Source organism: Miniopterus schreibersii, assembly GCF_964146895.1.
Source record: "Miniopterus schreibersii genome assembly, chromosome: 15".
Classification (NCBI taxonomy): domain Eukaryota; kingdom Metazoa; phylum Chordata; class Mammalia; order Chiroptera; family Miniopteridae; genus Miniopterus; species Miniopterus schreibersii.
In genome coordinates this window covers 47,309,061-47,332,886 of record NC_138115.1, presented here as the reverse complement: position 1 = coordinate 47,332,886, position 23,826 = coordinate 47,309,061, and the positions used below count along the sequence as shown (strand labels likewise).

Sequence of the window (23,826 nt, the reverse complement as noted above, 5' to 3'; positions counted from 1 at the left end):
GTGTGGAGGAGACACCCCGTGGGGGGCAGAGACCACCAACCTGGGGAACTAACCCAAAAGCCGAACTTTAAAGCCCGGAATCTTCAAACTAGCTAGTCGCTGACCCTTGGAGCACCTGCTTCCAGACCCCGAGCTGCTTGCTCAGAAGGCACTTTATTATTCTCACAGAAGGAGATGTACCTGCTGCAGGGAACACTCGGTGGGGACCGTCCCCACCTGACAGCGAGGACGGGGTCCTGTGGGGAATTTACTGGCACACGCAGATAGGCTGGGGCAGGGCCAGGATGCAGCCTGGGATACATCCCTGTGGTTCTGGCTCAAGGATGGAAGCCTGGGGGATATGGAGACACTGGAGAGGCCTAAAGGTCCTCGGCCCTGCCCCAAGGCTAGGACTGGGCAGCTGTTACCTTCCCTGGCTGAAGCAGCCTCTCAGACCCAGGTGGGCCCTGGCCTCTCCCAGCCTCCTGCCTGTAGCCCCCAGAAGGCCCAGCCTGTGTGGGCCACAGGATGGGAGGATGCTTAGTTCAGGCGCCCCAGGCTGGTCACATCTTGGTCAGGCGCAGCACGTTGAGCCGCACAGGTAGAAAGGTGGCGCCATTGGCGTAGGCAATCTCCCGCAACACACCCTCCCATTTCTTCTCTTCCTCGTTGTATCTGCGGGTAAGACATGAATGAGGAGCTTGGTCATGGGAGTTCAGAGGGGACCCAGCAGGGAGGGGTGGCTGGGTGCTCTAGGCCCACCCCTAAGGAGTCCCCACCCCCACGCCGATCCTAGCCCTGGAGGATTCCCATGCCCTGGGAAAGGGGCCCCCACAAGACTCACCCCCAAAGAACACCCACCCCACATTCCAGGAAGGGCCACCTCCCTCCAGGAAGCACCACATCTTCCCTTGAGATATAGAATTTCCCTGCTCAGCCCTCCCAGAAGCCTCCCCAACTCCCACTCTCCCAGCAGCACTGCCCCCTGGAGGCTGCCTGCAGCAGTGGGAGAAATGCAGGTTCAGCAGGTGCCCCAGGTGGTCGAAGCCTCTTCCTTCCATCCCCCAGAAGGACCAGTGATGGAAAGCAATCGCTCTGTGAAGCTGGGGTCCAGCAACTTCTCAATCTTGGCCCCAGCTCTCCCCCAGAGCACCCAAGAGGGAGGGGAGAGGAAAGGCCTGGTGCCCCTCTATTTGGGAAACTGTTTCCGTGGGTCTGTGCCCTGAGCTTGGGGTCAGCTCCCAACTGTGACACTGTTGAGGTCCCACAGTGGGGTAGGGTGTCATGTGTGCAAACCCAGACTTTCCCACCAAACTGGAGAGAGCTAGGGCTGAACAGGGTCTCTGCTGTCTCTTCCCCATAGGACTCTCTCTGGGAGAGGGACCAGCTCTGCCCCCAGAAGAGCCCACAAGGTGCCTCAATGCCCAGCTGTGATGCTGGGGGCCATCAGCCTTGCTCATGATCCCCCTCACCTCCCTGGGGCCAGGCTCACCTCCAGATGTCATTGAGTTCGGTGGGGACCAGCTCCCCAGACTCGGTCTCCAGAGTAGCAAAGCCACCGATGGCATAGAGGGTGCCAGCCAGGCTGACCAGGCTGAGCGAGCTGCGCTCCTGCGGGAAGGCCTCAAAGGGCGCCCACCTGGAGGGGGTGAGGAGCGTCAGCAAGCCCAGGAACTGTCCCACCCCAGCGCCCACAGCCTCAGCTGCACCCTCTGAAATCCAAGACCCAGGCTCCCAGGGTCTCGGCACAACCTTCTGCTCTGGACATTCTCGGGAATGCCTGCCTGGTGGCCCTGCCCAGACCTCAGAGTGTCCCAGCCCTGTCCCCTCCCCCTTCCCTCCAGTCTTCACTTCCTTTCCCATTCACTTGCCCCTCCCACTTCCCTTCACTGTCCCTTTAACATTCTATCCAACCTGCCCTGAAATCCACCATGGATCTCCCCAGTGTCCCTCCTTCACTCCTGAACCACCTCCCACTCACCAGCTCAGTGGTGATTAAGCCCCTGACCCCTTTGGACTCCTGCCCTGACCCCCCTTCTCCCACAGTCCAATTACTCTCAAGGTGTCTTCACTCCCTTTCCCTGGCTCCTGAAGTTAAGCCTTCATCCCCACCCTCCACAACTGCTCTCGTGTCCCCAGCCACCACAGGGCTCAGAATTCGAGGCCCAGGGCACACACCTCTGCTGATGTGATTTGTTCCATAACCCACCCCCAACCCCACCACCACCCCAGCCTCCACTCCTCAGACTCCTTCCTGGATAATGTACCTGCCCCCCCAGTCCCTCAGGGCCTGTGCCTCAGCTTCTCCCACCACACCCTCTCTCCTGAAGGAGCACGTCCCTCCATCTCACCCTCCTCAGCCCTCACCCCCAGGCACCTCAAATCCACATGTCTAACTGGATGGACCCTCACTTTTCCTACCTAACCCAATGGTTCTCCAATAAATGACCTCCCTCTCACTCAAAAGCATCCACTTCTCCCACTCACCTCCAACAGCCAGCCAGTCCCTATATCCTATTTCTTCTACCTCCTAAATTCCTGCTACTCAAAGTGTGGTCCATGGACCAGCAGCATCAGCATCACCTGGGCCAGTGCCTGGTGTGAGTCTCTCTGAATGAGGAACCTGGCATCTCCTACCCCACTCCTAGGAGCTCTCTCCTGGTAACCAGGCTGGCCATAGCCCTTGCCCCACTTTGTGCAGGAAGCCCACCTTACTACTGATCAAGAGAGAAGGGTTATTTCTGTGCTGATGTCCAAGCTCAACTGTGAAAACCCAAGACAGGGGCTGTGCTTCCCTCCTGGGCTGACACAGAGAGGGCTGGCACAGGCCCAAAGCCACACAGCCAGGGGGCTCCAGTGAGGCCCTCAGTCCCTGGCTGTCCTGCCTGGGGCAGGGAGCAAGAAGGGAGGCAGGCGGTCATACTTGTTGTCTGTGATGCTGTACACCTCGACTGAACTGGTCAGCCCTGTGTCCGTGACCCCGGCAGCCACAAAAATGCGGCCATCATGGATGGTGGCCCCGAAGAGTGATCGGGCAGTCTGCATGGGTGCCAGCTCCTTCCACTCGAACTTCTTAGGGTCATAGACGCACATCTTATTCAGGCACTTCCTGTGGGGTGGGGGGTGGTGAGTGAGTGAGGGGGCAGGAGCAGGGCCCCTCCCCTCCCTCGGCCCAGTCCCTGCACTGCCTCCCCAGGCAGCCGGGACAAACACGGGACAGCCTCTGGGCGATGCAGCCCTGCTGTGCACCCGCCCCAGGCCCGAGCCTCACCTGTCACTGCCTTTGCCGCCAATGACGTAGACGAGGTCCATATGGGAGACCACCACGTGGCCGTACACCGCATAAGGCAGAGGGTCCGATTCGCCCCATTTGAAAGACCTGGAGGAGAGGGGGGAGGGCAAGCCACTCAGTCCTGTCTCTGCATCCACCCGCCCGCCCCACATGTATTGGGGTGCCCCCGATACATTACCAGAACTGCCAGACCTTCATTTCTTCGCTCCGTCTGGCCTGCCAACCGGCCCGCCCCTGCTCTGCCCCACCCCGCCCCTGCCCAACCGGGTCTGGGTTTCCAGCCCCCAGGCTCCTCCCGCACCGCAGGCGGCCCGGCCCCTGCCCGCGCTCACAGTCGGTCGTAGCACATGACCGAGTCCAGGCTGCTTTCCCGGTCCTTGAGCTCCCGGCCCCCGACCACGAAGATGGAGTTGAGAGCCTCCCCCAGGCCGAAGAGGCAGCGTGGCGAAGGCAGCGGTGGCATCCCCAGCCACTCGGAGTCCAGGTGGTCAAACTGCGGGCGGGCAGGGAGTCAGTCGGCGACCGCCCCGGCCCCGGCCCCGGCCCCAAAGGGCCTCCCCAGGCCAGAGGAGCCCAGGACCCCAGACAGGACCAGTGCAGCCTGGAGGTGGATTCTGGAGACAGTGCCCCTCCTCCTCTGAGGCTGAGAACTGCCCCCCCCCCCATTCCCGAATAGGTAGATGCCGGGAGGTACCCATTAGAGCGCCAGGATGGGGCAGCTGTGCCCGGGCCCTCCCCAGGACACCGCCCGGCTCCCTGTTCCCCACCCCACCCCACCGCACAGGACACCCAGTTACAGCCAGCCCTGCCACCCGCCCCCTAAGCCTACAGGAGGTCTGCTGCCCTGTCCACCTGGAGTCTTACAATAACAATACTAGTGGCCCGTCTTTTTGAAAAGTTTTCTGAAGGCTGGGCCCTGTGCTGATGAACACTTAATACCCATTTAACCTTCAAAACACCTTATCAAGCAGGAAAAATAACACCGATGCCCCCGCTGACCAATGGAAGCCCAGAGGGGAAAAACAACGTGCCCACCTGTGCTTGGCTGGTGACTGGCGGAGCTGCCCCGCCTCCCAGCTTAATCCTGGCATCAAGCCACCCCTCACCCCTCTCACACCCGGCCTCACTGAGTGTGCCACTCACTAGGCTCATTCCCCACCACCCTCCTCTTAAGGTCTCCAAATTCCACCCAACGGGCAAGGCTCACACTACATGGCCAGTCCCCGGGAAGCCATTTCTGCTCTCTCAGATCCCACAGTCACACTACAACTTGGGCTGGCCACCCCAGTCTACTGCTCCTTCCTGGGCCTCAGTTTCCTCATCTGTATAACGGGAGGACCAGGCAGGATGTATCCCTTTGTCTGGGACACTCTGTCCACGCTCCAGTCCCAGACTCACGCAAAGGCCCTGCCCAGAACCCCTACACTGACTTTGCCCCGCTTTCCCACTGTGCCTGACCCTAACCCCTATCCGGGGCCAGGGCCTCCAACATATCAGACCGTCCTGGGGCTAACATCCCCCTGAGACACCAGGTGTGCAGCTCATTGACCACTGTCTACAACCGCCCCAGCTCTCAGGCAAGTGGCTGTCAGTGAACCTCCCTGGTCTACAGCTCGGCCTAGGCCAAGGACATTCACCAACAAGCAGACACGGGCCTCTCCTGGGCCCCAAGGCTGACCGCCCAGCGCCCAGCGCCCAGCCCTGGCCATCCCCTCCCAGGGCAGGCAAGGCACCTGCAAAAAGTAAGAGCTCATGGGGTCCTCTTTGTTGTCCTCGTTGTAGAAGAGGCCCCCGGCCACGAAGACCTGGTTCTCCTTAGTCACCAGGCTGACGTGGTTCTTGGGGATCTGGGTGGAGAGGGAGGCACAGTAACACTCGTTGGCCGCCGGGTCGTAGGCCACGGCGCCCTCCTCGCTGATCATAAAGATGAGGTCCTGCAGGAACATGCCGAAGCGCAGCGTGTCGTTGAGGATGCCAGGCAGGACGCGCTCGTCCTCGGCCTCCGCGGCCTCGGCCCCGCCCGCGCCCTCCTTGGCCGCGCTCCCCTTGTCCTTCTTCTTGCGCAGCACGGTGAGGCGGCCCTCGTGCGCCTCCTTCACCATCTGCAGCTTCCGCAGCAGCTCGGGCTGGGCCCGCACCAGCGGGTGGCGCTCCACGCGGCTCTCCAGGAAGGCGCGCGGCAGCAGGCGGCAGCGCACGCTCTCGAAGACCGTGGGCAGCGCGCGCTGGCGCTCGGCCCGGGCCTCGGCGTCGCCGCCGGCCGCCCACCGCATCACCGCCTCGAACACCGCCTCCTCCTTCTCCACGTTCAGGTCGTCGCTGGAGATGACGGCGATGAGCTCGTCGGCCGAGAGCCCGAGGAAGTCGGCGTCGCGCACCACCAGCGAGAAGCGCGCGCAGATGAAGTCGCGGGCGGCCACGGCCAGGCGCGCGCAGTCGAGCAGGAGCCCGAGGCGGAAGACGGCCAGGCAGTTGGCGAGGCACAGGCGCTTCTGCAGGAAGGACACGCAGATGGTGAAGAGGGACGGGATCTGGAAGCGGTGCGCCGCGGCGAACAGATCCTGCACGCTCGCCTCGTCCAGCGCGATCTCCGACGTGTACAGGTAGTGCAGCACCTGCGCCACCACGTCGGCGGACACCTCCTCCAGGCGCAGCTCGCCCGCGCCCTCGGGCTCGGCCAGGAAGCGCGCGCGGAAGTAGGGGCTGCAGGCGGCCAGCACCAGGCGGTGGCACCGGAACTCGCGCTCGCCCACCCGCACCACGCAGTCCAGGAACTTGCCGTGGTCCAGCATGTCCTTGAGCCCGTCCTGCAGGAGCGTTTGCTGGTACAGCCGCTGCTCCTCCGCCTGCTCCAAGCCCAGCGCCATGGCGAGCGGCCTCGGGCGCGGCCGGGGCCTCCTGTCTGCACGCCCTGCTCGCCTGCTGGGTGGTGCTCGGTCCAGCAGCTGCCTCCCCGGGGCTATATATAGAGGTGGACAGGGCCCTGTAAGGGGAGCCGCCTGGCCGCCTGCACATGACTCGGAGGGGACAGCTGGGCCAGGCCCTCTCCCGGCGCGGCCTTGACTCAGCCCTGGGGGCTCATGGGACCGGGGTGGGGTTTCTGGGCCCTCCTGGAAAGTGGAGGGCCTTGCTGCCTCATTTCTAAATGGAGCACAGCGTGGCCTTGACTGCATTCCTTGGTTGGGCAGTGTCCCTGGGGAAGGGGATGACCCAAGCTCTGTCCCTTACGTCAGGGAGGGGCAGGTGTCGGAGCCCCACCTTCCTGTCTCCCTTACTTCGGGCCTTCTGGGTCCTTCCGTCAGGTGCCTCTGTCTTCCTCTCTGGAGCACATCTCACTCCAGCCACCTCTGGATAACAGCGTGCTTGGGTTTTGTGCTCAGTGAACTTGAGCATGGCATTCACTCATTAGGGACCTTGTTGTCCCACCTTTAAAATGGGAAGATCGTCTCCCATTTCTTCCCCAACTCTGAGACCCTCCTTCTACTGTGCAAGAAAGCAAGAAGGTGCCTTAGGGAAACACGGGGGCCACTTTTCTGTGGAGCCCAGGGCAGGTCAAATGGCTCTGTTGAGCCTCAGTTTCCCTTCCTACCCAATGAGGAGGCGGGAGAGTTAGACTCGGAGGGCTTCAGCTCGGTTCTGCTGAGGTTCTGCGTTCCTGGGAGTCCACGGTCACAGGGTTTTAACATTGTTAGGTGTCAGATATGCTAGAGAATTAATTTCCTAGAATTCGACTCTTCTAGGTGATTAAACTCCCAGGGTTTTAACCTTTAAAAGATGGCATTTAAAAGACAGCATCATACAAACTCCATATATTTTCCAGGATCAACTGTACAAATAATGGTTTCTTTCCTTTTGCCTGTAAAAAAGAACGTATATGCTTAGGTTTCTGAGTATTTAACCTTTAAAAGACGGCATTTAAATTCCGTCAGCATTTAAATTCGGCCAGCGGGACCCACTCCTTGCCGGGAACTAAAGTTCCCTTTCATCGGATAAAGGTTAACATTCTGGGGGAATGACATTCGGGGTTCTAGGATTCAAAATGACTTTTGCTGTCTATGCTCATTGGTCTTGGTCCATATTAGGCTTGGCCTGAGCCTGCCTACCTTGGGGTCCCTGCACCCTGTTCTACAGTCGAAGGGATCAGGATAGAGACCCAGGACAGTCAGTCCCTATGCCCACACTGGGCTGGACTCCTGACCACCCCACCCCCCCTTCACACACACACATCAGCCTCAGCCACCAAGATTAACTTGTTCCCAAAGTGCCTGAGGCTGCAGCTGTGGGTTAAATTTAGCCCCCAGGACACTGGTGTGAACTGTTATGGGGCATTCTCCCATCATTCCTCTGAGTCACTTGTTTATAACCTCAGGCTTCGGGGAGGGAGGGGATGGGGGGATTGGAGAGGGGACCTCAGGCTGGGCCAGGACTGAGTCACCTCCCCTTTTGTGATCTCAGCGGTGTCCCTGCCTGTCCCTCTTGAGCAGTATATTTGACCATGGCTTGCTCACCCCACCAGCAGGTCCCAGAGGGCACAGAACCTGGGAAGGTCCTGGAGGTGGTCCTGTCCGTCTTGCAGAAAGGACAAGGAGGGCAAGTGGTGGGCTTCCAACCCTGCCCTGGACTGCTGGGCACTTCCAGTAAGTACCGTCAGTGACACAGGCTCTGAGATGCTCAGCAACATGGCCAAGTCACACAGCTGACACGTGGCACACCCTGGATTCAAAGCCCGTCTGCCTACCTCCAAGGGCTGTGGGTATCCTTACCTTACTGCTTCCCACGAATTAACAAAAAAGGTCCATTAATCAGTCTCATTTTCCAAAGACCCGGACAGAAGGTACTGACTGAACAATTACTCCACCATGTATTTATCAAATGACTCCACCATGTATTTTTAGATAATGATGAATCCCATAATGCTCACTCCCAACCAGGAATCCCACTAGAATATTCAGATGTGGCTCATTCATTCAATGAGAACCTGCTGAGGATTCAGCAGTGAACATGTCAGGCAAGAATTCCTGTCTTCATGGAGCTTACATTCAGCTGGGGGGGGGGGAGGGGACAACAAGACAATAGATAGTTATATAGCATGTCAGATGATAACTGCTGTGGTGACGAACAGCAGGAAAAGGGGTGTGGGGAGTGACAGGTGGAGGTGATAACAATTTAGAATGAACTCACTAAAAGGATTACACTTGAGCAGGTTCAGGCCCTGGGAAAGGACTCCAGGCAAGGGAACAGCTGGAGTAAATGTCCAGCTCATTCTAGGAACAGCAGGAGGCCAGCAGGGCTGGAGCACCAATGAGGAAGTGAGTAGGAGGAGATGTGACAGAGGAGAGAGGGAGAGGGAACCATGCAGGACCACGTGTGGAGTGTACAGTGTTGGTTTCCCCTCATGAAATGGGGAGCCACTATTTATTTTTTAATTCTAATTATGTAAAATGCAAACATACAAAAGTGGAGAGAATAGTAGACTGACCTCCCATGTACCCATCACCCCCCTCCAACAACTATCAAGTCGTGGCCAGGCCTGTTATTGGTAACAGGAGGTCCGGCCAACAAGAGGCTATTAGTAGGTAAACTGGAGGGGAATCAAAAGTTATATGCAGATTTTTTGCTGCATTGCATCCGGTGCTCCCAACCCCCACGTCGTTCAAGGGTCACCTGTACTTTAAGGATGAGGGAGGTGGGGTGGGCTGAAGGAAAATTATGTGTAGAGAGGTGACAGGCAAATGGATGGGTGGCAAGAGCACAGAAGCAGCCTCCCCGCCCCCCTCCCGCCCCCTCTAGAGGCCAGGGCAGCAGCCAGGCCCTTGGGTCTGTTGGCAAGCCTTTTGCTAGGGTGACCTGAGTGAGCCCCTGTTTCTTTCAGTCAAGGAAGTGGACCTGTGGGGACAGGCAGTGTCCATGCCCTGGGAACCTGCATCTCCACCCACCAGCCTCCTGTGCCCGCCAGTCATACCCCTCCCCCTGTATCCAGAACTAAGTGACATAAACACAGGGGCCTCATTCACCACATACCCCCAGGCCTAGAATCCCACCTGGTACAGAGCCAATGCCCCATGTATTACCTGTGCAAAGAAATATCTCCTCAGAGGTCCCAGGAAGAGCCATGTGCTCCCTCCTCAGGCCACTACCTGTCTTCCATCTGAGCACTTGTCCTCCCAGGCACCCATACCAGCATCTCTGATGTCGGGTTCTTTCAGACTCCCCCAGTAAGGGAAGGATGAGTCCACGCTGCTGGTCACAGCACCCCCAGCCCTGAGCATGAATGGGAGGGGCCCCTGGGGCTACACACCTGGTATGCACGGAAAGCCACACCTGCAGGGGCCTGGCCTCCCGTGGCCTGGCCTTTGGGGCCTCAAACTCAGTAGCCCCAGGACCTCTCCTCTTTCAAGCCCATTCTGCACCCCACCCAAGACCCAGGACCAGTTTGGGGGTACACCTTTGCTCTTGTCTCAGCTTCTGACTCTGGTGTTCCCCAAAGTTCAGCCCACCCTAAGGGGGGGAGGGAGGGTCCAGGGCATGGTGTCCATGCGGTCTGCAGCCGAGCTGCCGGGCTCCTTGCTCTGGTCTGAGTCTTTCTAGCCGATAGTCCAGGCAGGAAACATGGAAAGAAGAGGCTGGGCCAAGAACAGTTGTACTGACTTTATTCCCCTCACTCTTCTCACTCACCCGCCTGCTGTCCCCCACGCACTCTGTGGCTGTGGGGTGGCCACATGGGACCAGACATCAGGAGTCCACAGGCCTGGGCACAGCTATTCTGCCACCGCTGTGAAGGGCATTGTGGCAGCACATGCCAGCGTCAGAGGCTTGGGCTCTGAGACCAGTCCCAGCTCCCAGAGCTGTGATCATGCGGCTTGAGGCCACCCTCATCTCTCTGGCCGCTCCCCTCCAGCTGGCCCAAGACCAGGGAGCCCCAGCAGGGACAGGCCCAGGTTCTGGACCTGAGGTCTGGCCGAAGGGGCTGAGAAGTCCAAATGGACAGAGGGACCTCCTCTCAGCCGAGCTCCAGTGGGAGGTGATGATCCTAAGCCCCCTCCCCACCACTACCGCCAGCCCTAGGGATTGAGTATGAAGCCTCAGTCCCCTCAGTCCAATATCCAGGTGCTTGTTAATTTGTTTTTGAAATAAAAAGGAAATGGAAAAGCTGGTAAAACAAGAACCCCATCCATACTGGCACTGCTGGGGTTCCATTATTGCTTCGACCCTCATGGTCTGGCTGGAAGGGAGCTCCCACCCACAGGGGCCCAAGGGGAAGAGAGCATTTAGCACCAGGGACACAGGGCTCCTGTTCCCACTGGGGTGGGGCCTCCAGGAGGGCGCTTGGCTGTGCCCACCTATATAGTTACAAGAGCCCAGCCTGCTGCCTGAACCCCTCTCCTGCCCTCAGAGAGAAGGTATAAAGGAACAGGAAACCCAAGTCTTGGGACAGGGTTTCACTGCTACACTCATCTCTGACCTCTGCTTGTCAAAATCTGGCCTGACAGACCAGGGCCCCCAGGCTTGCTAAGGCCGCAGTGGGGCTAGCAGGTGACAAGGCCACCAGCCCCTATGGTAGACCCTGGTGTCAGTGACAGGGGGTTGGGAAACCCATGGGGGTCCCAGTCTAAAGCCCATTGGGGAAGATCAACATTTTTGGGACAATGTGAGCCAGCTCTGAAGAGCTGCCAGGCACTGGGACCAGAGGTTAGAAATAGCAAGGGGAGGGGAATAGAGAAGGGGGACCCTGAGGACATCATGGAAGCCCAGAGATAAGGGGTGCAAGAGAGGGAAAGAGCTATAGTAAAGCAGGGACCCAGGAGGCCCAGCCTTGGGATGGGGAGCCACAGAGCTGGGAGCCAGACAGAAAACCTTCCTCTCTCGGGAGGGGCCCACTTTCAATCCCCAGAGGACAGCAGGGGCCCCTGAGGGTGCATCTGTTGGCTCTGGCTTGTACTGTTCCTGCTGCAGCCCCAAACTCAGCTGGGCCAGGGCACTGCCCCCTCCATGCCGAGAGAGCGAGCAGGCTGTGTGGCTTGGATTATAGACCCTCAAATCACTCGGGCTCCTTGGGCCTGCCCACGTCTGTACAGAATAAAGTGCTTCTTTTATTGATGATTAAAATGTGCCCAGCCCCCTACCCCAGCGCCATGGGCCTCACAAGGAGGTCAGAGGGGCTCCGACCCCCTCAGCCCTGAGGCTGACGGGGCCCAGTCCCCGCATGGTCCTCCTTGGGCTTAGGCCTCGTTCCACTCCAGCCGTGCTGGGAAGGCAGTGGTGTGGGCGTAGTCATGGGGGTTTAAGGTGCAAAGAGTATAACAAACAAAACCATATAAACAATAGGAAAGAGCTTAACTAGGAAACGTAGCTTATGGAATCTTCCTCCCCATTTTAAAGGCAGGAATAAAGATGTTAAATGACAACAAAAAAGGGTGACCTATTAGTGCCGGCCTCATGGGGGCAAGCACTGGGCACAAGTAGGGGCTCCCCCAGGACCCTGCCCTGCCCCTGGGGCCTGAACATGCAGGCTCCTCTCACCAACAATGCCATAGGCACCCTGCCACCAATGCAGAGGCCCAGGAGGGACAAGGAAGCTGGGCATAGGCCACGGGCCGGTTGTGGCAGGGCCTCGGCGAGGATGAGGCCTGGCATTGCCTTCGGGGGTATGGACGGACACAGACATACACATCTCCTCTAGCATGGGAGATACGGCCAGGGCAGCTGGTGAGGGGCGGGTGCTCTGTGACCAGCACCCTACCCCTTGCCCCACTGGTAGCACCTTGAAACCTTAGAACACTTGCCCAAGCCTCCTCCTAGGGCCCTGCCCCTGGGGGCCACCCAGTTGCAGGGGCTCCTTGACTGCAGCCCCTGGGAGCTGGTGCTGTAGGAGCTGACTTATCTGTCCACCCTAGGCCTGCCCACAGCACCCTGAGGCCCAGGGACCTCAGTGCAGCCTGATGCAGGTCGGGGACCCCTGGCAGGGCTATGGGTGGGGAAAGCAAATGCCCGGGGTCCAGCCCCTGCCTGGCCCACTCCACACGGTGCAGAGCTGGGTCTGAAGTCTTCATACCTCGCCACTCCCCACCCAACACGCTCGTGGGCATTCAGTCTCAAAGCCCTTGCCTCGGTGTCCAGTCCTCAGACTGAGTCCACAACTGCTCCAGGGTGGCTGGTACCCCAACTTCTCCCCAAACCCTCCAGGACGAGGGGGCAAGTTAGGGGACATGGGGGAGGCAGGGATGAGCCACTGAGGCTGGCCCAGGCTCCACCCGGACAAGCCCTCCAGCTCTGGCCTCAGCAGGGTGACCAGTCACGCCTGCTCTCCAGGCCGCCCTTTCCACTGGACCTGCTGCCTCCAGCGCCCCCCTCACCTGGAGGGGGTACTGCAAATAGCTTCCTCTTTTCTTTTTCCTTCACTTCCAAAAAAAAAAAAAAAAAGAAAAAGAAAGGCTTCAAGGAGTCCCTGAAAGTGGGCACTTGGGAGTAAGGTGTCCTACACCAGCTTTGGGGGCCGCCAGCCTGCACCCGTGCCAGGGCCAGGGGCTTCAAGCAGAGCGTGTCCAGCCACCTCGGGGGGTGGGGGCGGCGGTGCCAGGCCGGTGCGCCCTCCAGGGAGGGAGGGCAGGGGGTGGCTCCCGGGCGGCCCTGGGCTCCCGGTCCTGCGCGCACGTGGTCAGGGCTGGTTGGTGGCGCTCATCCTCCCGCCGCTGTTGGCGGTGGCGGGGAAGAGGGGGGGCGGGGCCGGCAGGTGGGGCGGGGGCGGCAGGGGCGGGGGCAGCCCGGGCAGCAGGGGCAGGGCGGGGGCCTGCGGCTGCGCGGGGGGCAGGCCTGGCGCGGAGGGGGCGCCGTCGGCCAGCGGGTGGCTGACGCGGAAGCACTTCTCCTTGTGCGCCTTGAGCATGTTGGAGAAGCGGAAGCGCTGGCCGCAGACGTCGCAGGGGTAGGGCTTCTCCCCGGTGTGCGTGCGCCGGTGCCGCTTCATGTTGGGCCGGCTGGTGAAGCTCTTGCCGCAGATCTCGCAGATGTACGGCTTCTCCCCTGGGGGGGGAAGGCGGTGGGCAGCGGGGTGTCACTGGGGGGATGCTACACCCCAACCCAGGGCCAGCCTCCCTGCGCCCCAGGAACCACAGTGGGGTTCAGCCCTGGCACGCTCGGATCCTCCCCACCGTGGGCCACTTTGTACCCGCCTCGCCCAACCTGGGAGGCGGGCAGCATGGCCTCAAGCCTCAGAAACTGAGGTCCAGGGGCGAGAAGGGGCGGGGCCCTCCCGGGCATCCGAGCGGGGCTGAGACGGGGTCTTGGCCTGGCGGGGAGCCCCTCCCGGGCAGCCGAACCTGTGTGGGTCTTCATGTGCTCATCAAAGTACTGCTTCATGTTGAAGTCCTTGCCGCACCACTGGCACATGAACTGCTTGTGGCCGATGTGGATGCTCATGTGCGACCGCAGCTGGTACTTGTACTGGAAGCGCTCGTTGCAGTTCTGGGGGGTGGGGGGTAGAGGGGGGAGGGTGAGGCCAGGGGCAGAGCGCGGAGCAGTCTTCAGGGAGGGAGGCACTTGCTGTGGCTCCTGGGGGGAGCAGTGTAGGGGCGGAGGTAGGCACCCTGAGGCCCTGGGCCCAGGTGGGAATGGGAGGCAGGAAGTGGGAAAAGGCCACAGCTGGAGGCAGGCCTTGTGCTTAAAGCCAAGCCCCCACCCCCCACCCTTCTTTGTTGTCAGGTCCTCTCATGCCACCTGCAGCTCCATCTCTCTGCCTGAGATGACCCTTACCACCTCTCCAGAAAGCCTGCCCCATGATTTGAGGCCAGGCAGACCTCCCACCCGGAATGTGTGGGGCTTGGATTAGGGGTGGAGTGGCAGAGTGGGGTGGTGGGGGCAGGCCAGTGGGTGACCAGGTAAGCATGGAGTGGGAGGCAAGGGCCACAGACATTGGAAAGAGGGCCCCTTTCTTTCAGAACCCTGTACCCCACTCCTCCCACTCCCTGGCTTTTAAACAGCTGTTGTCCCTGACCCCTGACCTGTCCTGGGTGGCCCCTGGGCAGGGGGAGAAGGGCACTCACCTCACATCGGAAGGGCTTCTCCCCAGAGTGCTGCAGCGAGTGCACCTTGAGGGACATGCTTCGCTTGAAGGATTTCCCGCAGGTCTCGCAGGTGAAGGGCATGTCCTTGGTGTGAGCTACAGGGCATGCACCATGGCCGTCATGGCTCTGGGGGACCCCATCTGCCCTGGGGCCTGCCTCACAGTCTCTGTCCCTGGACCTGGGGCTGCTCCGCAGGCAGGCCCCCTTCCCCATGGGCTAGGGCTCTGTCTGCTCTCAAGTCTGGTCAGACAAGTGTGGAGGCTCTTGTGGTTCTTCAGCCTCTGGCCAAGAGAAATAGCCAAGGCCGCCTCACCCCGCCACCAAAATTTCAGGGAAAGACGGATCCCAATGGGATTGGCCTCAGCTCAAATCCTGGCTGAGCCACTGGCTCCCTGCAGAACCTCTGTGGGCCTTGGTGTCTTCTATAAAAGGAGGCTGGGAGTGGTACCGTGCTTACTAGTGGCTGCACTTTACAGGAGATGACACTTCTAAGGGTTAGCTGCACACACACACACACACACCCAGGACCCATGGATTGATGAGGTAGAAGATCTGGGAGGAAGCAACTGGAGGCAGGGAGGGCCCCTCAGAGCTCAGGGCTGGTGAATCTGAGCCCAGGAAGGACCACCAGTCCTGAGTTACCCAGCATCTCCTGGCTGAGACCTAGACCCTGCATCCCAGGTCCCAGGCAGTTTACACTGGAGTCCCCCCGCACTGTCTGGTGGAGAAAAGGGGTAAAGCCCACCTTGGCCACCTTTCCCTGAGCCCGAGTCCATAAACAGGCAAAGAAGGGAGGGCTGCAGAGACACCAGACTCCCAGCCGTGCCCAAGGCAGAGGGGTAGCCCAACATACACTTGAGTTGCCTCCTCACTGTGTCCTGGTGTGACCCCAGGGGAAAGGTTGCATTCAGAAGAGCCCAAAGCCCTGTGAGGGCCCAAAGGTGAGAAAGAATCAGAGGCACAGCTATCCTCAGACTGAGACAGGACCTGTGCCAGCTGGATTCTGGTCTCCACCTACCATCTTGTCCAGGAGCCCTGGCCCCAGAGCCCATCCAGGCCACATCTGCCAATGCAACTAGGCCACAGGCCTTCCCAGCACACTCACCAGCTGGCCAGCTCTGCCCTCTGGCTCCATCCCGCACCAGCCCAGACTCACCCACCATGTGCTTGCGCACGTGGGCCATGGTGTAGAACTTTTTCTCGCAGATCTCGCACGAGAACTTCTTCTCCGCGTAGCCATGCACGATCTTGTTGTGCTCGTGAAGGGACCACAGCTTCTTAAAAGCTTTGCCGCATGTCACGCACTGTGGGGTGAGAGGACTTTAGGCACTGCATCCTGAGTCAGGACTGTGTGACGAAGGACAAGTCGCTTCCCCTCTCTGGGCCTCATTTTCCTCATTTGAACAGTGCTGGAGAGAGAGCCCTTGAGTCCAAGAACCAGCCAGACCTGATGTTCTGGGAATTGGGGGTGGTAGCCCCCTAAACACCCACCAACCACCCAGAGCTGCAGCCTGGGCTCCCTTTATCTTTGAACTGAACTAGGGCCAGGGGTCACTCTTCCAGGAGGCCCCTCCTCTGTGCTTATTTCACCAAGGCACCTCTCTATGGAGGGGAGACGCATAACTGGCTGAAGGGCCACAGTGGGTGTGGAGAAGCCCCGCTCAGACGACAGGGCCAGACAGAGTTGAGGCATTGTCTCTGCTGCCTCTCCCTGCGGGGACCCATGCCCTAACACCATGGAGATCACCAAGGAGACAGGTCTAAAGGGCTGGCTGTGGGAAGGGGGCAGGCACTGCAGGAGGTACCAGCTCCCATCAGGCAGTGCAGGGTGGTGGGAATCTTAAGAGTACACTCCCCTCTTCCTCTTCCCCTGGGCCCTTGTCCTGCCCATCCCTGCAGGACACCCCCAGAGACCTGGGGGCAAGGCCAGGGCTCAAGCAGAAACTGGGTCAGGGTGGTCAGGTTGCCCAGGTTGGAGGGAGCACAAGTGTCTTTCCCCTTCAGAAGGAGGCTAGAGTGTGTGGCAGGTGGAGAGTCAAAGAGCAGCCCAGCAGGCAGGCAAGTGGGAACAGGTACAGGAGGGTGGGGCAGGAGACCAGGTAACCCCCAGGTAACACTTTCTCCACAGGGCACTGCAATTAGCAATTAGTTCAGGCAATTAGCACCTGCCTACCTGCTGCCCTCACCTCACCACCTCACAGCCACAAAGGTAAAAACCAGCCCGGCTGGCCCTGTGCTGCCCACATCCTGAGAGGCCAGGCTGGCAGAGATTCAGGCTGGCCCAAGGCCTGGCAGCCAGCCCAGCTTTCTCACTTGGCCCCAGCAGCCCCCGCTCTTCCCAAACTTCTCATCCCAGGTCCTCTTCCCCAGGCCCAGATCAGCTGGCATCTCCAAAGAGCTGAATACGGGGACTCCTTCCTGCCCAGCTGCCCCTTACTCTACTCAGCCTTTGTGGCAAGTGGAAAATGGCGCCCCCCTCTGGGTAAACTCCTCCCTTTGTCTCTGCTTTTGTGCTCCGCCAATCTGTGAGACTATACACAGTGGCCTGCTGGCCCTGGGACAGCAGCAAGGATTTGCTAAAACACTGACTCATCCCTCCTCACAGCTGGCTGTCCCTGGTCTCATGTGCTCAGGCAAGTCCCTTTCATCCTCCCAAGTCCCTGTTCCCTTGCCCCTCTGGCCAAGGGTACTGTTTGTTCTAATCCTATCTGCATATCTTTCCATGTGTTGAAGCCCAGTGCTATCTGTGTCCTCCAGAAAGCTCTCCTTGACGTTGTCACCAACCTGGGCCCCACCCTCTTGGTGACCCTGAGCCCGGGCTGGTCCCGCTGTCCGGGGTGGTCCAGGTGTGGTCTCCCTAGACTGTCTGAGCAGCGCAGGCAGCAGGCCCCTGGGTGCCCAGGCCCAGCCTGGTGGCCTCAGCTGGCCTTGTGCCGGGTCCTGCCCCACCCACCCACCCCACGAAGCCGCCCTGAGGCCCACCTGGATGTTGCGCTCGCAGTCCGTCTGCCGGTGCAGCAGCAGCTCGCTCTCCAGCAGGAAGCGTTTGCCACACTGGTCGCAGATCTGCATGCGGCTGTGGGTCACATTCATGTGCTTCTCCAGGTACCAGCGGTTGTTGAAGACGCGCGGGCACTTCTGGCACGGGTGGTGCTGCTTCTCCTCCAGCTTCACCTTAGCCCCCAGCCCGTCCGTGGCCTGTGGCCCTCGAGCCTGCGCTGGGGCCGCTCCAGGGGGCTGCTTTGGCCGCTTCCCACCACGCGGCCCGGCCTCCTCGGGCTCAGGGGGGGCCTGGCGCCGGGACCGCGTGGCCATGCGGCTGTGGGGAGGGGGCTCTGCGCGGCTGCCCCTGCGCCCCACGGGCCCCCGCCTGGCCCCCGGCTCCCCCTCCTCCCCCTCCTCCTCCTCCCCCTCCTCCTCCTCTTCTGAGCTCTCCTGATCCTGCTCGCTGTGCCCCTCCTCCTCCTCCTCCTCCTGCTCACTGTGCCCCTCCTCCTCCTCATCTTCCTCCCCCTGGCTGCCACCCTCCTCCTCTTCCTCCTCCCCCCCACTGCCACCTCCCTCCTCCCCCTCTTCCTCCCCCTCCTCTTCCTCCTCCTCCGAGTGTCTCTGCAGCCCGTCCTCGCGGCCCAGCACCATGGTGGCCGGGCCCGCGGCAGCCCCGGCCTTCCCCTCGGGTGTGGTGGACACGTGCAGCGTCTGGTTGTTGAGGTTCACCTCCACGATGATCTGGGACTGCTCCTGCCGGCTGTAGGAGCCAGGTCCCCCCAGCTCCTCCTCCAGCCCCTCGCCCCCCTCCAGCTTGCACAAGCTGGCGGGGGCCCCACCGGCCTCCTCGGCGCCACCTTCCTTCTCCTCCTTGAAGAAGGGCTGTGCTGGCCCCAGGGTGGCAGGCGCCGTGCCGCCCGCAGTCCCTGCACCGTCCTCCACACGCACGGAGTAGGGGTCAGGGCCCTCGCGGGCGTAGATCTTGGGCAGGCCCGGGGTGTCGGCCTCCTGCTTGATGTCGCAGTAGTAGGGTGGCGAGGCCGGGGTGCAGCTGGCGGCTGGCTGGGCCAGGGCCACAGCGCTGGGGCCCGGGGGGCCGAGGGAGCGGGCGTCCAGCAGCTCCTGGCAGGACGCGGCGATGTCGGCCATCTGCAGCAGCGAGGCGGCGCTGAGCACCTCGTGGACGTTGGCCGCGTTGACCAGCAGCTTGGACGTGTAGATGAAGTTGAGGATCTGCTGCAGGCCGCCGGGCGCCAGCGCCTCCAGGGACAGCTCCACACGCTGCAGCTGCTTGTTCTGGGTGAAGAGCGAGTGGAAGAACTGGCTGTAGGCGGCCAGCACACCCTTGTGCGCCGGGAAAACGCTGCGCTGGGGCACCAGCACCAGGTCCACGTCGCAGAGGTCAGGCTGGAAGAGGCGCTGCTCATTCAGACGGCCCATCAAGCAGGCGAAGTGCAGAGCCACGTCCTCCACCAGCGAGAACTCGGCCGCTGGTGAGTCGGTTGTCTTCTCAACCAGCAACTGCGGGCACAGGGCACAGGTCAGGTCAAGGTCAGCAGGGCCCCTCAGTGCCCACGGCGCTCACCCATCACTCCTGGCATCATGTTACAGAAAAAGAGCCAAAGCTCCAGCAATAGGAGGAGGGAGAACCAGGATTCAGCCCAAGTCAGCTGCCCCTCAGAGCTCAAACTCTGACCATGACTTTCTGAGGCCAAAGAGCAGTTAACTTTTCTGGGCCTCCAGCTCTTCCACTGTGAAACAGGAAGTCATCCGGGAAGAGGAAGAGAGGGACGAGAGTGACTCACTGTCCAGGTGTGCCAGGGACCGAAGGGTTCCTGGCAGCAGGACTTTCAGTGCTAAAACCAGGGCCATCATGGGCAAAGCGGGACTAGGTGGTCACCCCAGTAGGGGCATAGGCATTTCCTGAGCTCCATGGGTTCTCTCCCCAACACTCACTCACAAATAAAACCCAGCCCACCCAACCCGACACACCTGGAGAATAGAAGCCAGGCTCACTTGCTCACTGCCCGACCTCTGGCTACTGTACCCCTGGGAACGGCCCCTGAGGGAACCCCTCACCTCACCAACAGTGGGCCTCCCCTGGGCCTGAGTGCTGCAGAGGTAAAAACTTCTGTGAAGAAATCCATACCCAGGGCCTGTGACCTCTCCCCACCCGGTCCTGATGCCCCACTAGACGAGGCTAGTGAGATCCAGCCAGCACCCCATCACTCGGCCAGACTTAGGCCAGGCTGCTGCCGGTGGCCTCAGGCCTGGCCTCCTGCAACTCCCCTGCACACAGGGTTCTGTCGGAGTGTTGGGCCCAAGGCCTGCCCCAGACCCTTTTCCCTCTACGCCCCAGACTCCTGGTCATGTATGGTCCAGGTCCTGAGATGCCCCATCTTGGAAGGCCACACCATCCGGGCGCATCTGCAGCCCCAAGGGGTCCCCTGAAGTCTGATGGGTCAGATTATCAAGCCCTTGGGCCACATCTAGCACCTGTGAATTGCTACAGTAGGGACTGGCTTAATCTCTCCTGGCTCCACCACAGTGGCCTCCCCAAAAGATGGGTGGCACAGACAGGCAGGCTGCCCAGTCCCTTGTATGTGTCCAGCGTACAGCAGATGCTCAATTAATATCTGCTGACTCCCTGTCTGGCTGGACCAACCTCATAGGTTCCAGGTTCTGTCCAGCTGGGTCACAGCATCGTAAATTGAGGACCTTGTCCCACTGCCACAAAGCCATCAGCTCCCCTTCCCCAAGCATCTCCATGGAGGCCCTGGGATGAAACCTGGGTCCCATCCATCCATAGCCCATCACTACCCCCACCATGGGCACAGACTGGGCAGGGAGTTGTGTGTGGGGTGTCTCTTCTCAACTTCTCAGTCACCTGAATGAGAATCTGCCATGGGCCTCAGAATGGGCCTCAAGTTGCTACCAGGGAAAACCTACTCCCAGACCTGACCTGGGCCCACTTCCTTCACACTCAGCAGCCCAGGGCAGCACCTACCCCACACTCACTCAGATCCCATTCTGGTCATGCCCTTGGCTATGGACACCATCTTTCTTGAGTTGTCCCACCATGCCTTCCGCCCCCCAGCCAAGAAGCAACCCATCTGCCCCTCTGTCTCAGGGCTGCTGGCCTGGCTAGGCCTGGCCAATCTAACTAGGATATGGTGCCAAGCCCCTCCCATTTTCCTCCCCTGATTCAGTCTGACTCATCTTCTGGGACCAATTCCTATTACACAGATGGAGAAACTGAGGCTTAGAATGGGAGAGTCCCAAAGTGAGCAGTAGCAGAGCCCCTGGTCTCTTGACTTTTCTAAGGCTACCCTTCCCTGCTGGACTGGACACTACTCCATGTAGATAGAATTTTTAATGACTTAAAAATCAGGAAGAGGTATCTGGGGACCCTCCCCCCCAGGGGACCAGCTGTGCTTCCTCAGACTCTCCCCCCAACCTCCTCCCCAGAGCTGCTGCTACCTGTAGGTGAGGGGTCAGGGTGCAACTTGAATAGTAACCAGGGCGCCTTAGGGGCTCCAGTAGCCAGATAGTGGCAGAGAAAGTGACTTGGATAAGGATTTGTCAAAGCCAGGCCTGTTGGGCGGAGCCCACCCCAGGCCACTGGGCCCTGATCCACCTGCTCTCCCTTCACAGAATTCCCTCCAGTGCCTACCTGCCACGGGAGAAGGGGCAGTGCCCAACCTTCCAGTGTGCAGGTCCGAACCCAGGGCCCAAGCAAGGCCTGGCCAGGGCCCTCTGGCTTCAGCAGAGGAGGAGGGGTTAGCCTGGAGGCTAGTGCTGCCCCAAAGACTCCATTCACAAGGCAGTACCCCAGCTAAGCCAGCACCATCCTTGTCTCCCGAGGGGCCGAGAACCTTAGGACCAGGCACTGTGACTGGACTTCTTTGAGAAGGCACACAGATGCTGCCTGAGTCCATAACTGGCAGCCCTTCAGCAGGGCACAGCTGCCCCCTAGCCTGGCACCTTCCACCCAGGGCCCACCAGCTGTGTCTGCCTCCCCAGCCAGATGTGCCAGTTCTCTGAAGCTACTATAGATGCCCCTCCCCATCTGGCTGTGCCAGCAGCAGCCACACACCCCACCCCCAAGGCCAGGCGAGCCTGGCTAAGATGCAGGACCAGGGGAGTGGTCAGGCACCCCTGTTGCCACGGTGTTTCATGCCCTAAGACCCCCGTCCCCCAAGCTAGACTGGGGGGAAGCCAGGTGCCAGGGATACCTGCCTAGTCATTCACCCAGGTCAGACCTTCTATACCTGAGGGATACCCTGACTTATGGCCGGGAAGCCACTGCCTTCCTAACCTGCTGCACCCCACCCCCCACCCCCAGGACAGTCCTTCCATCGCCAGGCAGCAGTGGGTGGGCCCAGTCTGAGCAAGGGGCACAGGCTCAGGACTTCCAGGCTGCTCCTTTTGGGGAGAGGGGAGTCTCTCCCAGCTTCCTCTGCACTTACGCCTCCCTCCTTCCCAGGGAAACAGGCCCAGAGAGGGCGGGGGACCGGCCCAAGGTCACACAGGAGTTTGGACTGGAGCTGCGGGTGCCCCCGCACACACCCCGCTTGGCCCAGGCACCCCGAATCCCCAGGCAGGGCGGCTCCAGCGCCCACGTGGCCCAAGGCCCAGGCGGGAATCCGGACCCCCCCTTCCCCCCATTACCCAGTCCGAGGGCGGCGCCGACCGGGATCTGGGAAGCGCCCCCCTCCGCCAGTGCCCAGCAAGACCTCATCCTCTCGCGCCCAGGCCCCCACCCCAGGAATTTAACCCCCGCCCCGCCGAGGGCCGCACCGGAGCGCAGCATTCCAGGCCCGCGGGGACCCGGGGAACGGGTCTGGGAGAGCCGGCGGAGGGAACGATCCCTCCTACCCCTCCACCCCGAGCCAGGGGCCGTGCGCTCGGGAGGGCAGCGGGGGCAGGTGGGCGGATAAGCGGGGGGACAGGCAGGGCCTTGCGTACCATGGTGCCGTGGCGCTGGGGGCTCACAGGGCCCTGCGGGATCGCGCTGCCCCCGGCGGCCGGGCCCGGGCCGCTCCATGAAGCGCCGCGCTGGGGGCAGCCCCCGCGCAGGGCCCCGCGACCATGGCCCCCGGGGGCGCGGCCGGGCGGGCGGAGGCGCAGGGCCGCGGTGAGTCCAGCGGCCGAGCAGCTGCGGCCCCAGAGCCTCGGGCGCGGCGGGCGGGGGGCGCGGGGAGCCGATTGGAGCCCGCGCGTCAGCTGGGGCCGCCGTCTGGACGCTTAAAGGGCCAGGCCGCCCTGCGTGCCGGCTGGGGGCGCGGACACGCGTGGTGGGCGCCCTCCCGCAGCTGCCCGCTCTGCCTCCAGCCGCCGGGGCCCGCAGCCAGGCCCCGCGCCTCGCATCCTCGCGGATGGACCCCGGCCTCGCTCTCCCGCGCTGAGCCCCCTTTCCGCCGCCGGGAAGTTCGTCCCGAGTCTAACCTCGGTGCTCTCCAGCTGCGCCACAGAGGCGGAGTCGGAGTAGGAGGCGGCCCTGAGAGGGAGAGCCTGGGCGCGCCCGCCCCCCAACCAGCTGCAGAACGGCCTCCACCTGCTCCCCCGAGCGATCCCACGCTGAGGAACCGAACGGGCACCCTTGCCGCGCTCCACCCCCACCCTCGGCCCTGGGCTGCTCTGATTTGAGGGTGAGTCTGGGATTTCCAACTAGCCGGGCCCCTCACCCCTACCCCAGGGCAGCCCAGGGCTCATTTTGCTCTAAGCTTTCCAGGACTTAGTTCTGGTCGACCATACCTGCCCCGTGGCCTCCTCTGGCTGCACAGATCCACCTAGGGCAGGAGATGACAGCCACCCGGACCACAGCTGTAGTAGTGACCAAATCCTTTAGGTGAGGGCCCAGGACTGGGAGAAAGAGAGACAGAGGAGTGGGGACCAGAGCCCAAGCCCCACTCTGCCCCCAGCCGTGAGACCTGACGCTGCTCACTCAGTAGCGTCCTTGCTCAGTCTCTGCTGGGAGATACAGCCAGGCCTGCGGAATGCTGCTCTGGCATGGACACCAGTGGGGGCAGGGGGCTGGCTGTGCTGGCAGGAGCTGCAAAGGAACGCTGCCAGGCTGAGCAGGCAGCAGAGTGGGGACCACGGGGCACTGGGCCTGGCACGGCCCAGGTGGTGGCTGGGGCACCATTGTGGAGAGGGGGCCTCTGTGAGTCTCATGTGGCCATGTCATCATTCAGATGCACCCCCTCACCCCAACTTGACTGCTGCCCCACATTCCGTTACCCCCCCCATTACCCCCTCCCGACAGTACCACTCAGTGCCCCCCACCATCCCCACACACATGCACTTGTGTGCTCACACACCAGCCCATGCCCAGTTGCAGCAGTATCCCCTGAGTATGCCACCTTAATCATGGGCGGGCAAGGACTCTGGGGCCTGCTCAGAGTGGCTTGGTTCTGGGTGCCAGGGGAAAATGGAGCAGAGGCCAAGATCCCAGGCAGGCACCATCCTATAGTCTGATGGTCCTACAAAATTGTATGGGCCTCC

The 23,826-nt window shown here is 61.2% G+C and overlaps 2 protein-coding genes across 3 annotated transcripts; both read right to left on the bottom strand.

Annotated features, from left to right (window-relative positions):
• Window positions 1-111: 111 nt before the first annotated feature.
• Window positions 112-6,294, bottom strand: KLHL40 (kelch like family member 40). Of its 2 annotated transcripts, XR_014000377.1 has the most exons (7): window positions 5,005-6,204; window positions 3,604-3,764; window positions 3,251-3,358; window positions 2,903-3,088; window positions 1,472-1,618; window positions 394-654; window positions 112-268 (listed from the first exon to the last, which is right to left on the bottom strand). XR_014000377.1 is itself a non-coding variant. In XM_081159750.1 (6 exons), exons 1-6 carry the CDS (start codon window positions 6,136-6,138, stop codon window positions 543-545), a joined length of 1,848 nt encoding a protein of 615 aa, XP_081015876.1. In that variant the 5' UTR covers window positions 6,139-6,294; the 3' UTR covers window positions 112-542. The 2 variants fall into 2 exon arrangements, 1 of the variants encoding a protein (XP_081015876.1); XM_081159750.1 differs by having other exon boundaries at window positions 112-654; window positions 5,005-6,294.
• Window positions 6,295-9,904: 3,610 nt separating this feature from the next.
• Window positions 9,905-22,477, bottom strand: ZBTB47 (zinc finger and BTB domain containing 47). The gene is made up of 6 exons (XM_081159280.1): window positions 22,288-22,477; window positions 17,314-18,840; window positions 15,488-15,635; window positions 14,311-14,426; window positions 13,588-13,732; window positions 9,905-13,291 (listed from the first exon to the last, which is right to left on the bottom strand). The coding sequence occupies exons 1-6, from the start codon at window positions 22,288-22,290 to the stop codon at window positions 12,927-12,929; spliced, it is 2,304 nt and encodes a 767-aa protein (XP_081015406.1). The 5' UTR covers window positions 22,291-22,477; the 3' UTR covers window positions 9,905-12,926.
• Between the last annotated feature and the right edge of the window lie 1,349 nt (window positions 22,478-23,826).

Coding starts and splice junctions, on each gene's coding strand:
- KLHL40 (XM_081159750.1), bottom strand. CDS start 6,138: ATGGCGCTGGGCTTGGAGCAGGCGGAGGAGCAGCGGCTGTACCAGCAA. Junction 3,765..5,004: donor TGAGCTCTTACTTTTTGCAG/GTGCCTTGCCTG, acceptor GCCCGCCCGCAG/TTTGACCACCTGGACTCCGA. Junction 3,359..3,603: donor GTCATGTGCTACGACCGACT/GTGAGCGCGGGC, acceptor CCTCTCCTCCAG/GTCTTTCAAATGGGGCGAAT.
- ZBTB47 (XM_081159280.1), bottom strand. Junction 13,733..14,310: donor AGAAGCCCTTCCGATGTGAG/GTGAGTGCCCTT, acceptor CCCACCCCCCAG/AACTGCAACGAGCGCTTCCA. Junction 13,292..13,587: donor GCACATGAAGACCCACACAG/GTTCGGCTGCCC, acceptor TTCCCCCCCCAG/GGGAGAAGCCGTACATCTGC.